General features: G+C 37.0%; 1 protein-coding gene across 1 annotated transcript in view; it reads left to right on the top strand.

Moving 5' to 3' along the window:
• Positions 1–15118, top strand: part of CDK8 (cyclin dependent kinase 8) — a 156908-nt gene that overhangs the window by 90981 nt on the left and 50809 nt on the right. Inside the window, 2 exon segments of the mRNA XM_017848516.1 lie at positions 6407–6517; positions 10733–10873. Of these exon segments, the coding sequence (XP_017704005.1) occupies positions 6407–6517; positions 10733–10873 (252 nt within the window).

The raw sequence follows: 15118 nt of genomic DNA, 5'->3' as shown, positions 1-15118 counted from the left end.
GAGACGGAGTCTCGCTCTGTGGCCCAGGCTGGAGTGCAGTGGCCGATCTTGGCTCACTGCAAGCTCCGCCTCCCGGGTTTACGCCATTCTCCTGCCTCAGCCTCCCGAGTAGCTGGGACTACAGGCGCCGCCACCTCGCCCGGCTAGTTTTTTGTATTTTAGTAGAGACGGGGTTTCACCGTGTTAGCCAGGATGGTCTCGATCTCCAGACCTCGTGATCCGCCCGTCTCGGCCTCCCAAAGTGCTGGGATTACAAGCTTGAGCCACTGCACCCGGCCATGAGGCCTCTTTCTTTGGCTTGCAGATAGCCTCCTTCTTCCTGTCTCATCAGATGATCATTTCAGAGACACTCCTGGTGTCTCTCTATATGTCCTCATCATCTCTTCTTGGGAGGACACCAGTCAGATTCGATTAGGGCCCTCATTTTAACCTAATTACTTCTTAAAAGGCCTTATCTCCAAGTACAGTCATGTGTCACTTAATTAGCGGGATATGCTCTGAAAAGATGCGTCATTAGGCGATTTCATTGTTCTGCCATCACGGAGTGTACTTACACTAGCCCAGATGGTAGAACCTAAACACACCAGGCTGTGTGTAGCCTATTGCTTCTGGGCTACAAACCTATACAGCATGTTGCTATACTGAATAGTATAGGCAACTGTAACACAATGCTAAATATTTGTATATCTGAGCATATTAAATAGAAAAGGTATGGTAAATATATGGAATAAACATAGAAAAGGTACAGTAAAAATACGGAATAAATGATTCTTAAAAAATGGCTGTTCTGCCTATGGAGTAGCCATTCTTTATTCCTTTACTCTCTTAATAAACTTGCTTTCACTTTATGGACTCACCCCAAATTCTTTCTTATTCAAGTCTGCCCCCCCGCCCCAAAACAAAGATAAAAAATGGTACACTTACATGTATAGGGCTCTTAGCATGAATGGGGCTTGCAGGTCTGGACCTTGCTCAGGGCGTCAGTGAGTAGTGAGTGAATGTGAAGGCCTAGGACGTTAGTGTACACTACTGTAGACGATAAGCACTGTACACGTAGGCTACATACAGGCTACATTCAGTTTATAAAACATTTTACTTTCTTCAGTTAACCTTAGTTTACTGTAAGTTTTTTACATTATGAACTTTTTTACTATTGTAAAAACACTTAAAATACACATTGTACACCTGTACAAAATATTTTATTCTTATTCTATAAGCTTTTTTCTATTTTAAAATTGTTTTTTACTTTTTCAACTTTTAGGTTCGGGGGCACATGTGTAGGTTTGTTACATGGGTAAATTGCATGTGACTGAGGTTTGGTGTGTGGATGATCTCATCACCCAGATACAGAGCATAGTTACCTGATAGTTTTTCACCCCTTCCCTCACCTCACCCTCCCCTCACCTCACCCTCCCTCCTCTAGTAGTTCCCAGGATCTATTGTTGCCATCTTTATGTCCGTGTTTATCCAATGTTTAGCACCTACTTTTAAGTGAGAACATGTGGTATTTGGTTTTCTGTTCCTGTGTTAATTTATTTAGGGTAATGGCCTCCAGCTGCATCCATGTTGCTGCAAAAGACATTTTATTCTTTTTAATGGCTGTGTAGCATTCCATGGTGTATATGTACCACATTTTCTTCGTCCAGTCCACTGTTGCTGGGCATCTAGGTTGACTCCATGCTACTGTGAATAGTGCTGCAATGGACATACAAATACATGTTTCTTTTTGTAAACTAAGACACATTTACATTAGCCTAGGTCTACACAGGTTTAGGATCATGAATATCATTGTCTTCCACCTCCACATTTTATCCCACTAGAAAGTCTTCAGGGAGGCCAGGCATGGTGGCTTATGCCTGTAATCACAACACTTTTGGGAGGCCAAGGTGGACATACAGATCGCTGGAGGCCAGGAGTTCAAGACCAGCCTAGCCAACGTGGCGAAACCTTGTCTCTACCAAAAAAAATACAAAACTTAGCTGGGTGTGGTGGTGCGTGCCTGTCGTCCCAGCTGCCTGGAAGGCTGAGACATGAGAATTGCTTGAATCTGGGAGATGGAGGTTGCAGTGAGCCAAAATCCTGCCACTGCGCTTCAGCCTGGGCACTATGAGACTCTGTCTCAAAAAAAAATTATTTGGGGCAAAACTCACATAGAGCTGCCTCTCCTAGGATAACAGTACCTTTCAGACTACCTCCTGAAGGATCTGCCTGAGGATGTTTTACAGTTAACTTAAAAAAATAAGTCGAGGGGGTACACTCTAAAATTATGATAAAAAGCGTAATGTAATAAAAACATAGCCAGTTATAGAGGCATTTATTATCAAACATTGTGTGCTGCATATAATGATATTTGCTAGACTTGTATGATACTGGCAGCGTGATACATGTATGTATACCAGCATCACCACACACACATGAGTAATGCACATTGTGCTACAACGTTATGAAGGTTGTGTGTCACTAGGTGATAGGAATTTTTCAAATGCATGATAATCTTATATATGCTGTCTGTTACTGACTGTGACATCATCATGCAGCATGTGACTGTACAGTCACATTCCAAGGTACGGGGTTAGGGCTTCCGCATAGGAATTTTGGGGGAACACAATTCAGTCCATAACACTGTTACTACTCTGGCAGTAGTTGCTTACTCAGGATGAAGTCTTTACTCTCAGAGATTTGTCGTCTGGTTAATCAGATAGATTAATTTTTTTAAATTGATATTTAATGAAGTAGATTGGCTTTTGATTTTTTATACTGAGATGGAGCCTCACTCTGTCATCCAGGCTAGAGTGCCTTGGTGTGATCTCAGCTCACTGCAGCCTCCACCTCCCAGGCTCAAGCAATTCTGCTGCCTCACCCTCCCAAGTAGCTGGGATTACAGGTGTGTGCCACCACGCCCAACAGATTTTTTGTATTTTTAGTAGAGATGGGGTTTCACCATGTTGGCCAGGCTGGTCTTGAATCCCTGACCTCAGTGATCTGCCTGCCTCTGCCTCCCAAAGTGTTGGGATTACAGGCGTGAGCCACTGTGCCTGGCCACTAATTTTTATATTTTTAGTAAAATTTAGTAAATTTTAGTAAAACAAAGTAGATTGTTTTTATAAAGAAAGCAGTGATATTAGTTCATAGATCAGAAGCCAAAGAGTGGGTTGTGTGTCCTTCTTTAGTTGTACATTTTGTTAATTTACACAATCATTTATTCATGTGTTTACCAAATAGTTAATAAGGGCCTCTGCAGTACCAGGCATTATGCTAGGAGCTGGCCATGCAGCCAAGAGAATAAATACGTAGTACCTGCCATTGTCAGGTTCGCCACCTGGTATATATTTAAGACATTTATGTCTCTGGATTGTAAAGACACATAATCCAGACATAATCCATTCCTCTAGGATGTTAGCTCTTGGGAGGTATTACTATTAGACCATAGTAGTTACAAGTACTGGCTTTGTGTTTTAAAAGTTAATTTATTAATTGCTGATTCTACCACTTCCTAGGAATGTAACCTTGAGCAAATTATTTAACCTCCTTAAACCCCTGTTTTCTCCTTTGTAAAATAGGGGTTATATAAATATTTCACAGGGCTAAGTCATGATTAAATGAGATAATACATGTTACATGCCTAGTACCATACTTGGCATCTGGGAGAAGTGCTTCATCAAATTATTGCTGCAGTTTTTTGAATACAGGAGTGAAATGAAACCTTTCATTGGAGGTAAAATTCAGGAGACACTAAGAATAACTTTATACGTAGGTTTCTAATACTTGTGGAGATCTTTTGCCAACGCTTTGGAATGTGTTGGTTTTTTATAATTTACACCCTGCCAATTACTAGAAATTTGAAATAGCTGTCTAGCTTAAGAGTGTTTCCAATTTTGAGGTAATAGAAAAACACTGAACTAGAATTAAGACTACCTTAGCATGAACTTTGGCTCTTTGAGCCAGCTGGGAGACCCAGGATTACCACAAAGTCTGGACTTTCCCTGTCAGATTATTTGTGTTGTTTATTAATTAGGGAATGGTCAATTTTAGATACTAGCATTTAGGTTTCTGAGGGTTGGTATATAATTGCTAAAGTCTTATAAGTTTGAAAATTATATTCTAAAAGCAGAAATAATATAACCTGAACTTAATCTTGCTTCTGAATAAAATAATTATCACACCAGAGAATAATCTTTAATATGTGACTGAATATTTAATTGATTTATGGTCTTTGCTGAAGTTCATTTCAAAGCCCCCAATATAGTGTTTAACTTTACATTTACATTGATTCTTATTTTGTGGCAGTGTTCTCACAAAAGCACTGAAGTTACAAGTTTTAAGATCTTGATTTTCTCACCTGGCTGTCCAGTATTTGAAGCACATTTGGAAGGCACTGTTGAAACATGTTTTAACTGATAAAGACAGTATCGGGCTTCATGAGAGGCTTTTCTTGTTGTTTTCGTTTTTGCTTGGGAGGGTTAGGGGTACTTTTTGACTGGATGGATTGTTAGGCCACTTTGGTTATCATAAGATAAGAAGATAAAATATTTTAAATAAAATAACATCCTTTTATGAGATGAGAAATCACAAACTCATGAAAATATGCTCTCCTTGGATACTTCTCTCTGTTTAAGTTCTTTGTTATTTTATGAAAAGTTACAAAATTTTAATCAACTTTACTATGTAATTTAAATGCCTGAAATTAGGTACTGTATCTCACAGGGTTGCAGAACTTAATTTTCATATGATAATTGGTGTTAATGAATGTTGCATCTTCTAATGTTGCAAATACTTTGATATTTTCTAAAAAGGATTACGAACTACAGATTTGTTTCAAGTTCAATTGTTATGTGATGTCAAAGCATAGACAACTTGCAGAATGGGAGAAAGTTTTATAAATCATATTTGATAAGGGGTTAGTATCTAGACTATGTAAAGAACTCCTACAACTCAGCAGCAACAACAAAACAACCTGATTCAAAAATGGGCAAAAGACTTATTAAATAGACATTTCTCCAAAGACGATCTACAGATGGTCAGTAGGCACATGAAAAGATGTTCAACACCATTGTTGACTAGGGAAATGCAAACCAAAACCACAGTGAGATACTACTTCATGCTCATTAGGATATATGTTAATTTTCAAGGAAAAAAAGGGGGAAATAACCAGTGTTGGTGAGGATATGAAGAAATTGGAATGCTCATGCATTGCAGATAGGAATGTAAAATGGTACAGCTGCAAGTTTGGTGGTTTCTCAAAAAGTTAAACACAGAGCAATCATTTGATCCAGGATTTCCACTCTTGGGTTTGTGCTCAAAGCATTGAAAGCAGGGAGTTTCAACAGATAGTATAGTATATACTAATGTTCATAGCAGCATTAATCACAATAACCAGAGGTGAAAACAACCCGTGGACATCAACAGATGAATGGATAAACAAAATGTGATATATATATAGATGTGCATAGAGTGGAATGTATTTATCCATACAAGAATGAAACAGGCTAAGTGAAATAAGCCTGGCATGAAAGGATACGTATTGTGTGGTTCCACTTACATGAAATATCTAGATTAGGAAGATTCTTAGGGACAGATAGTAGGGTAGAGGTTACCAGGGCCTTGGGGAAAAAGGCATTGGGGTTATCGTGTAATGCGTGGGTCCTTTCAGCACCGGGACTGTTAGGAATTGGGCCGCACAGCAGGAGGTGAGCCACAGGCAAGCGAGCATTACCACCTGAGCTCTGCCTCCTGTCAGATTAGCAGCGGCATTAGATTCTCATAGGAGCTTGAACCCTGTTGTGAACTGCGCATGTGAAGGATCTAGGTTGCGTGCTCCTTCTGAGAATCTAATGCCTAATGAATGATCTGAGGTGAAACGGTTTCATCTTGAAACCATCCACCATCCACCCCTCTCCCCAGCCCCTGCCCTGCACTTCCACCCCATTATCCGTGGAAAATTTGTCTTCCATAAAACTGGTTTCTGATGCCAAAAAGGTTGGGGACCGCTGGTTTAATGGATTCAGAGTTCCTGTTTGGGATGACAAAAAAAATTCTAAAATGGATAGTGGTGATGATCACAGAACATTGTGAGTATACTTATAGGATGCCACTGAATTGTACACTTAAAAATGATTAAAGTGGTCATTTTTATGTTATATGTATTTTACCACAATCAAAAAGTTAAAATAACCAACCAAACAACAACAAAATGGATTTACTCAGATATACCTGTTCAGTGTCTTTTCCTCACAGATTTTTTCTCATTTGTTACTGAAGTATCTGTCTTAAAATTGCGTAGGTGCTTATTAGATTTTTAAGATTGATTACCCGTGGGTTTGTATTGCCTTTGAATTACAAATGGTGTGGGGGTTTTTAGCATTATTTTTGTGACAGAAATTGTTAATGGATCTCCTTTGTTTTGCAGTTACTTCGAGAGCTTAAGCATCCAAACGTCATTTCTCTTCAAAAGGTGTTTCTGTCTCATGCTGATAGGAAGGTGTGGCTTCTGTTTGACTATGCTGAACATGACCTCTGGGTAAGGTGAATTGCTGGCAGACATGAGCAAACAGTTAGGGATTGTTAAGAGTCACTAAAACCAATTAGGTGTTCCCCTTATTATGAGACTTACGTTCTTAAAATAAAAGTAACCTCATAGAGTGTGGTTGGTGACATTACCAAGGCTAGAGTGTTTGACTTTGTATTATTGCTTTTCAACATTGTCAGTTTGATCTTTTAACAGATACTAAAGAAAACAATAGAATCTCAGGAGTGTTCAACAACTATTCAATATTGCTTCATATAGTTTTTTGATGACATGAAAAATAACTGTAGTATCTATAAAATTTTGCTTTAAAATAGAAAAGTAGCATATTTCCTTTTATTTCGTCATATAAAGGTAATATAAAATGAGAAGGTGGTATCCTCATGTAGGAGGACGAATATGCTATCTTTGGAGAGATCTAATAGTTCTACCATTATTTATCGTATAGCATTCGGCAAGTCTTTTAATGGCTTTGAAGCTGTAGTTTACCCCATCTGTAAAATGTAATACTTTATTTCCTTTTTTAACAACGTTTTTCTGAGGAACAATCTTGTAGTTGAAAAGTTTTATTAATGAAATATACAAATGTAGGAAACTATTATTAATTATTAACTATTCACAATTGAATTTAATATCCTAATGCTTATTTTCATTGACAGTAATTCAATATAGTATAGTCATGCACCATATAATGTTACTGCCAACTAGGGACTGCATATATGATAGTGGTCTCATAAGATTATAGTACCATATTGTTACTGTACCTTTTCTATGTTTACATAGAAAATTAAGCTAACACACTTAATTACTATTGTGTCAAAATTGCCTTCCTTATTCAGTACAGTAACGTGCAGGTTTGTAGCCTAGGAGCAGTAGGTTATACCATATAGCCTGGGTTTGTGGTAAAGTCTATCATCTAGGTTTATGTAAGTACACTCTGTGATGTTTACACAACTGCAAAATTGCCTAAGACACATTTTTCAGAATGTATCCCTTCATTAAGTAGTGCATGACTGCATTGTACTTACTTGAATTGGGTATAATCTTGCATTGGAGGAATTCTTTGTGGATGAGAGCTCTATTAAAAAATGAGATTGGTGTGAAAATAAATTTTAATATCTCTTGAGACTTTTAGTTATTCTTTGTCTTCTGACCTGTGATAAGAATAGTTTTAGGTCAAGTTTAGTGGGTCACACCTGTAGTCCCAGCACTTTGGGAGGCCAAGGCAGGAAGATCACTTGAGCCAAAGGGTTTGAGACAAGCCTGGGCCACATGGCAAGACTCTGTCTCTACAAAAAAAAAAAAAAAAAAAAAAAAAAATTGGCTGAGCTCAGTGGCACACGCCTGTGGTCCCAGCTATTCATAGGACTGAAGCCCAGGAAGTCAAGGCTGCAGTGGGGCCTGTTCACGCTGTTGCACTCCAGCCCAGCTAAGTTTTGTATTTTTGGTAGAGACAGGGTTTCGCCATGTTGGCCAGGCTGGTCTCTGAACTCCTGATGTCAGGTGATCTGCTCACCTCGGCCTCCCAAAGTGCTGGGATTACAGGCCTGAGCCACTGAGCCCAGCCAGTTTATTAGTTTATCTAATGCAATGCAGAAAATGATGCTATATTGAAAAAAATTACTGTAAAATAAGAGCTTAATCTTGTCTAAGTAGCTGAAATTCTAACACCAGCCTCAGTATTTTGCGGTTTACTAAGCAGATTATTTTTTAAATTGGTATTTGAGGAACTCTCAGGTAACTATGAAATTTGCTGTTTTGTTAAATATAACATTTATGTTTTAAAAAAAAATCTGAAACGTTACCTTGCAGATAAGACTGAGATATATATATATATGTGTGTGTGTGTGTGTATATATATACACACACATATATATACAGAAAATCTATAACAGGATAGCCAAAGTAATTTTGAAACATATTCACAAAATTTACATTCTTACCAATCTGTATAAAGAACATCTGTTAATACAGATTATAGTTTAAGAAACAAGTAAACCAAACCTCTAACATTACCTTGTGTTAATTCGTTAAGAATTACTTTACTCCTGTGTACTGGTTTTTTAATGATATTTAATAATGTCTTTAAACATTGTATTGATTTGCATACTAATCTATATTTACTAAATTAGCATGGTGATGCTTTTTATTTTGTATACATGAAATAATCTCTCTTTTATGAAACTCTTTCGAAGGTCCATGCTGATTATTAATTTTTTCTTCTTCTTTTTTTAATCTTTGGTTCTTCTGTTCTTCTATTTTAAAATAAGTCTAATCGGATCAACCCTGTTAAATCAGCGTGGCCAGTATTAAATTGGACACTCACCATACTGAGCCTCATAAGAAATAAAGTCATATAATTTAAACTTAAGGCATATTCCAGGCTGGTTCATAACAAGATTTGTGATAAACCACAGTAGAGTGTAGAAGATAGTATAATATCACTCAATGTGATTTCTAGCTGCTAGTTTGTAATATTTAATTTTACATGTAGGTACAATGATTATACTTTAGCAAATTTTATTGCATGTAATATTGTACAGTGTATATAGTTCATTAGCTTTATCATCATCTTAATAATATTTAAGCCAAATAAGTATTTTTAATGTTCATTTTCATTAAAAACAAATGATAATTTAGCCTACTAAAACCCACTCCTTTATCTATTTTAATTGGAATGTCAAAGTGAATTGGTAGGGGTTAGGCAGCAGAGGGTAACAAGGCAGTCGCAATAAAATAGTTATTTTAAAAATCACTTAAGCGTTGGTGAGATTTCATGGTATGTATACTTTGCATTTGTTATATAGCCCTGGAATATAAAGCAAATGACAGTAGGGTTTGTCATTTTAAAATGTTGGTAAAAGAAATTACTTGTAATACTCTAATAAAGTGTACATGAAGAAATATATATGAAATTGATTAATTACCTTACCTCTCCTACATGCCTGCCCACCTCGGCCTCCCAAAGTGCTGGAATTACAGGCGTGAGCCACCACGCCTGGCCCAAGAATCTTCTTAAGGAGAACAGACTTGATTGTCATATCATATTTTAGGACAGGTGACAAAACAGTCTAGATACTAAATTGCTGTAGCTCTGTTTTGTTTGCCTGCTATTAAATACCTTGAAAAAAAGACTGAGAGGAAAATTAAAGTAGATTAATGCTGCTCATTTAGATTAGTCACACTACATAGGTGCAAACTGCTACACTTTACCTTCTCGTGGATATTTGCTATCTATTTTACCTTGGAGAGTAAAGCTCCTTTACTCATTAATCATTAGTTATTCCTTACTTGTATCATATTCTGTGTATCATAAGAAAATAGCAAGTGAAAATGTTAACTTACAATGTTAAATATCTCTTATTTTTATTGTGTTTACTGATTTCAAGAACATGCTTAATATTTACTTACATATATTGGCCAAGGGTCTGCTCTGTGCAATATTAGGTTCAGGGATATGTACAGTGGTGTGCAAGGCATAGTTGACTGCAGCCAAGTTATAGATTTTCCTGCAGTTTAAAAGTGATCTAATTAAGAAAATGAGTCCTATCAAGAGCATTTGAAACTTTTCAAAAAAAACTTGTAAGGCACATTTATTTATAAAGTAATTTTTCTGTGTATAAAGTTGTGCTTTGTTTTACTGGATGTCCAACAACATTATACATAGAGAGCTTTGATGGATGGTACAAGGCAGTTTTTTTTTTTCCCTCATATTTTTCCATTTTTCCATTGTGAACTGGCATGTCATTTCTTTGTGCGTGTGTGTGTTTTATTGAAGCATCTCCCCACTTGCTTTCTTTATAACCTATGTTATAAATAGGTTCTCATTCTATGCCATGTCAGCCAGCCAGAAGTATCTCTTGAACTTTGTTTTTTTTTTTTTTCATTGTATCTACCAGATAAACAGGAATCAATATACTCTGAAAGTAATTGATTTTAATTATGCTGTAAAATAAAAGCACAGTATTTCCTAATTCCTTATTGTGATAATTTACTTCCTGAAATGCTGTCATATGATTAGGAAATGGAATTTTAGCCTCAGTTATTAGGGAATTTTAAAGTTGTTTATGTTATTCAGCAGAGTATGAAATTGTATTTTCAGTATCTGTGGGAATCCCTGAGTGTTTCTTTTTCTGTTAGGAAAATATTACGTATCAAATTATCTTTTCCTTTTTTAAAGCTTCTGGTGATATTTTTTCTTTCTTTCAGCATATAATCAAGTTTCACAGAGCTTCTAAAGCAAACAAGAAGCCAGTTCAGTTACCTCGGGGAATGGTGAAGTCACTGTTGTATCAGATCCTAGATGGTATTCACTACCTGCATGCTAACTGGGTGTTGCACAGAGATTTGGTAAGTTGATCTGTAATTGGTTTAAACTAGAAAGATGCATTACAGTTGGATACTTTTCTGGTTGTCTGTAGATACCAGTGCTATATGTAGGCCTGCAAACCTTATAGAGGTAGTGAGAATGCTACATTCTCAAAAAATGGCCTAGTAGTGTTTTTATATAATGCATCCTGCTTCTCTGACATACACTAGATGGTATTTATTTTGAAGTGAAATAAGACACGTTTGTTTTCCTAAGCTTCTGTTTCCTTTTAACTTCATAAATAAAGCATTAACTTGCTTTACATTGATTATTAGATGCAAGGCAAACTGTATAAATTTGTATATTTATAATAACTTGAAAATAAAATTTTTGGAGCCTACTGCATACTTATTTACACTTTAGAAAAGGAAAATGTTAATTCAATATGCTTATATTTTAAGCCCCTCTATGTTAGTAGCAGTCTGTTGGCCAACAGCCTTTATTCATCGTAATTGAAGTATATTATTAGAAGCCTTGCTGTATTCAGGTGCATTGAACTTTTAAGAATTTAAAACGTAAGAAATTGACTTTTTAATTTAATGTGTCAAAGTCATTTATGCCTTTTTTCACCCATCTTGCACAGGGGTCCCCAGCCCCCAGGCCACAGACCAGTCCATGGCCCATTAGGAACCAGTCCACACAGCGGGAGGTGAGCGGTGGGTGAGCATTACCACCTGAGCTCAGCCTCCTGTCAGATCAGTGGCAGCATTAGATTTTCATAGGAGGCAGAACCCTATTGTGAACTGCACATGTGGGGGTTCTAGACTGCACACTCCTTTTGAGAATCTAATGCCTTATGATCTGAGGTGGTACCGTTTCATACTGAAACCATCCCTTCCCACCCCACTGTGTGGAAAAACTGTCTTCCATGAAACTGGTCCCTGGTGCCAAAAAGATTGGGGACCACTGATCTAGCGTATTATTATTCATTAAATTTTCATGGATTTCAGTTACCTAAACTTCAAATTGCCCTTTCTTACTACATAATTACATTGCTTTTATAGTTCTTTTCTTTGTAAAGATAGTAACTATAATATTTATAACGGCGCCTTCATTTCAAACAAATATAAACATAATACTGAAAGTGATGATTGTCTCTAATCACCTGTATACAAAGGAAATATCCTGTAGGCCATGAGGCAGAGCCCATCTGGTCTCTCGCAAAGATGTTCTTCACGAATTTAGTGAGCTCAGTCTCTGGCCTTCAAATGTGCTGTTCCAGTGGCACAGTTTCTACTTCTTTCTTCTAGCTTTAGGAAATTGCCTTGTAGCACATTTAATGTTAGTTAGTTACTTTTATCTCCAGTTCTCATACCTACAAAGCATTTAGAGTAGGACCAATAACACAGCAGAAATTTGGTTGAACTTGTTTCTTTATGCAAACTTTTATTTTTAATAGAGTTAGAATATTTTACTTATAAAAATAGATTTACAGGCCGGGCGCGATGGCTCGTACCTGTAATCCCAGCACTTTGGGAGGCTGAGGCAGGGTGGATCACAAGGTCAGGAGTTCAAGATCAGACTGGCCAAGATGGTGAAACCCTGTCTCTACTAAAAATACAAAAAATTAGCCGGTGTGGTGGTAGGCATCTGTAATCCCAGCTACTCTGGAGGCTGAGGCAGAGAATTACTTGAACGTGGGAGGCGGAGGTTGCAGTGAGTCAAGATGGCACCATTGCACTCCAGCCTGGACGACAGAGCGAAACTCCATCTCTAAAAAACAAAACAAAACAAAAAATAGATTTACATAACAGAAATCAGGCAAATCCTTTGGCATTTTATGAAGCTGAAAATAAATTTTGGCCATTGGGGTGGAGTCAAATTAGGGAAAAACATTTCTACTTTTGAGCTACCTGTCCTTTTTATGATCTCTAAAAGAAAAAACTGTGGCTAAAGGGCATGTTTTCCCCATCGAGTCAGTTATGCTAAGATAGCTCTACATTTTCTTTTCTTGTAAATTATTTTTTTCACTTGAAGTACGTATGCATATTAGGTAAATAGAGACTGATTTTTAAAACCAATATTTAAATTTCATGTAATAATATAAATATACTTAAGCCACTTAGAGTAGTATTAAGTATAGTAGTGAAAATTATGATACCAAGTTTCTTTTATCTCTCTTATGGTAAAGCTCTTCCTACTAATGCACCTTAAGTAGATTCTCTTTGACATAGGGTTAGTGTAGAACCGATCATTTCAGAAGGCTCTGTTAGTAGTGTACTAAGTGGCGGAGAGTGGAAGGATCGGTGCCCCCTAATATAGGCAACAAGGGATGCATTGTCTGTAGATGATTTAAAAATAATAATAAAGCATACTAAAAGTTAGTTGCTTTTTATTGTCACCGTATGCTGACAGTTCTGAACAATTTCAGTAATAAAATATTTCTCTACAGTGAGGCAAATCACTCTTACTCCTCCATCCCTCTTGCCATTATTTAAAGTTTATTAATCCAAAAAGTTCTGCGGTGTCTACTGCTATCTTCTTTGATTTCCATATTTGAGTGAGATTTTCCGTATTTTCTGTGCATGACTTCTTAGTGTTCTTTATAAACGTCTGACCCTTCTGTGTATCTCAGGCACACAGAAGTCCACTGAACCATTGTTTCATGAAAATGACAGCCTTTGCCTCTAATCTAGATCCTACTGGTTCACATGCCCACCTTTCAAATTCTGAAGGAAAAACTCATTTACCGTATATGTACATTTTAAAATGTGAGCACCTTTCTGCCAACTGAAAAGGCTTTAAAGTTTTGATGTTTATAGTGTTTGAACAATAGCTACATTTGATTCTAATATATGTAGTAATATGATATTAACTCAAGAACATTGGTCAGCCAAGCGCGGTGGCTCATGCCTGTAATCCCAGCACTTTGGGAGGCTGAGGTGGGTGGATCATGAGGTCAGGAGTTCGAGATCAGCCTGGCCAAGATGGTGAAACCCTGTCTCTACTAAAAATACAAAAATTAGCCGGGCATGGTGGCACACGCCTGTAATCCTAGCTACTTGGGAGGCTGAGGCAAGAGAATCACTTGAACCCGCGAGGCAGAGGTTGCAGTGAGCCGAGATTGTGCCACCGCACTCTAGCCTGGGTGACAGAGCGAGACTCCATCTCAAAAAGAAAAAGAAAAAAACATTGTTCAGAAGCTATATAACATAACTTTTTTTAACGTTTTCTTCTCAAATATTTGTTGTTAGTTGCATATGAAATATTTACCCTATCAAAACAAAAATTGTTCATTATATTCTTTACTCCTGTTTAGTCAGATTTAGATCAAATGTGACAATGCTGACCTTAACTCTCTTCATAGACTTCTAATGCTATGAATTGGACCAGTTGGTTGAGGTGCTGACATGCCACAAGAAACTTCATATTAAGGCGGATAATTGGCACAGACACCCTAAAAACACCATTTTAATAATACTCTGGAATGTTATTGATGTTTTCGTTTAATAAAATTGGCTTTATTAATTAATAGAATTACTGGTTTGAGATGGTAGAGTTATGAAGTTCTTTGATATGTATAGCTGAGCTTTTAAAATTAACAATCCTATTTAATAAATAACGATTTATCTGGTTGCTATTAATCATCACATAGTAGCAAATCAGTAACTGAAATCTGTCATCCTTGGTGGGAGAATAGAGGTTTCTTAATTCTGGAAGTCTTTTTGGGCTGAGAGTTGTAATCAGTGTAAATGTATGGGTGTTTTAAGAAATAGGGACCAGAAGAGAAACATAGGCAGTATTTATTTTGTGAAGTAATTCATCGATCCAAACCAAACTTTTTAGTTTTAGATCATTAAAATATGTATATGTAAGTTGTTGCTTATACACTTAATTTGTCTGTGTCCACTAGAGATAAATGAGAACAAAGTTAAGTCTGTTGTGTTAGCTTTGTTCCTTTCCTTGATGACTCTCTTCCCCTTTCTTTGTTTATTCTCCTTCCCTCCTTGGGAAGGGAAAATAGTTTGACTACCAGTCTGCTGTAGTCCTGGTTCTGGTATTACCATCTGTACTGCTCAGGATACTGCATCTCCAGAGATACAGAACCAACAAGGTGTTTATACATAGATGGAGAATGATTTATTTAAGGAATTGGCACATGCAGTTGTGGAGGCTTGGTAAATCCAAAATCTGCAGAGCAGGCTACAGGCTGGAGACCCAGGAAAAAGTTTTAGCTCTAGTCCAAAGACAGTCTGCTGGCAGAATTCCTTCTTGCTCAGGGGAGG

Source organism: Rhinopithecus bieti, unplaced genomic scaffold (assembly GCF_001698545.2).
Source record: "Rhinopithecus bieti isolate Rb0 unplaced genomic scaffold, ASM169854v2 scaffold_28547, whole genome shotgun sequence".
Lineage (NCBI taxonomy): Eukaryota > Metazoa > Chordata > Mammalia > Primates > Cercopithecidae > Rhinopithecus > Rhinopithecus bieti.
The sequence above is the reverse complement of the archived record's forward strand: the minus strand, read 5'-3'. Positions and strand labels throughout refer to the sequence as shown.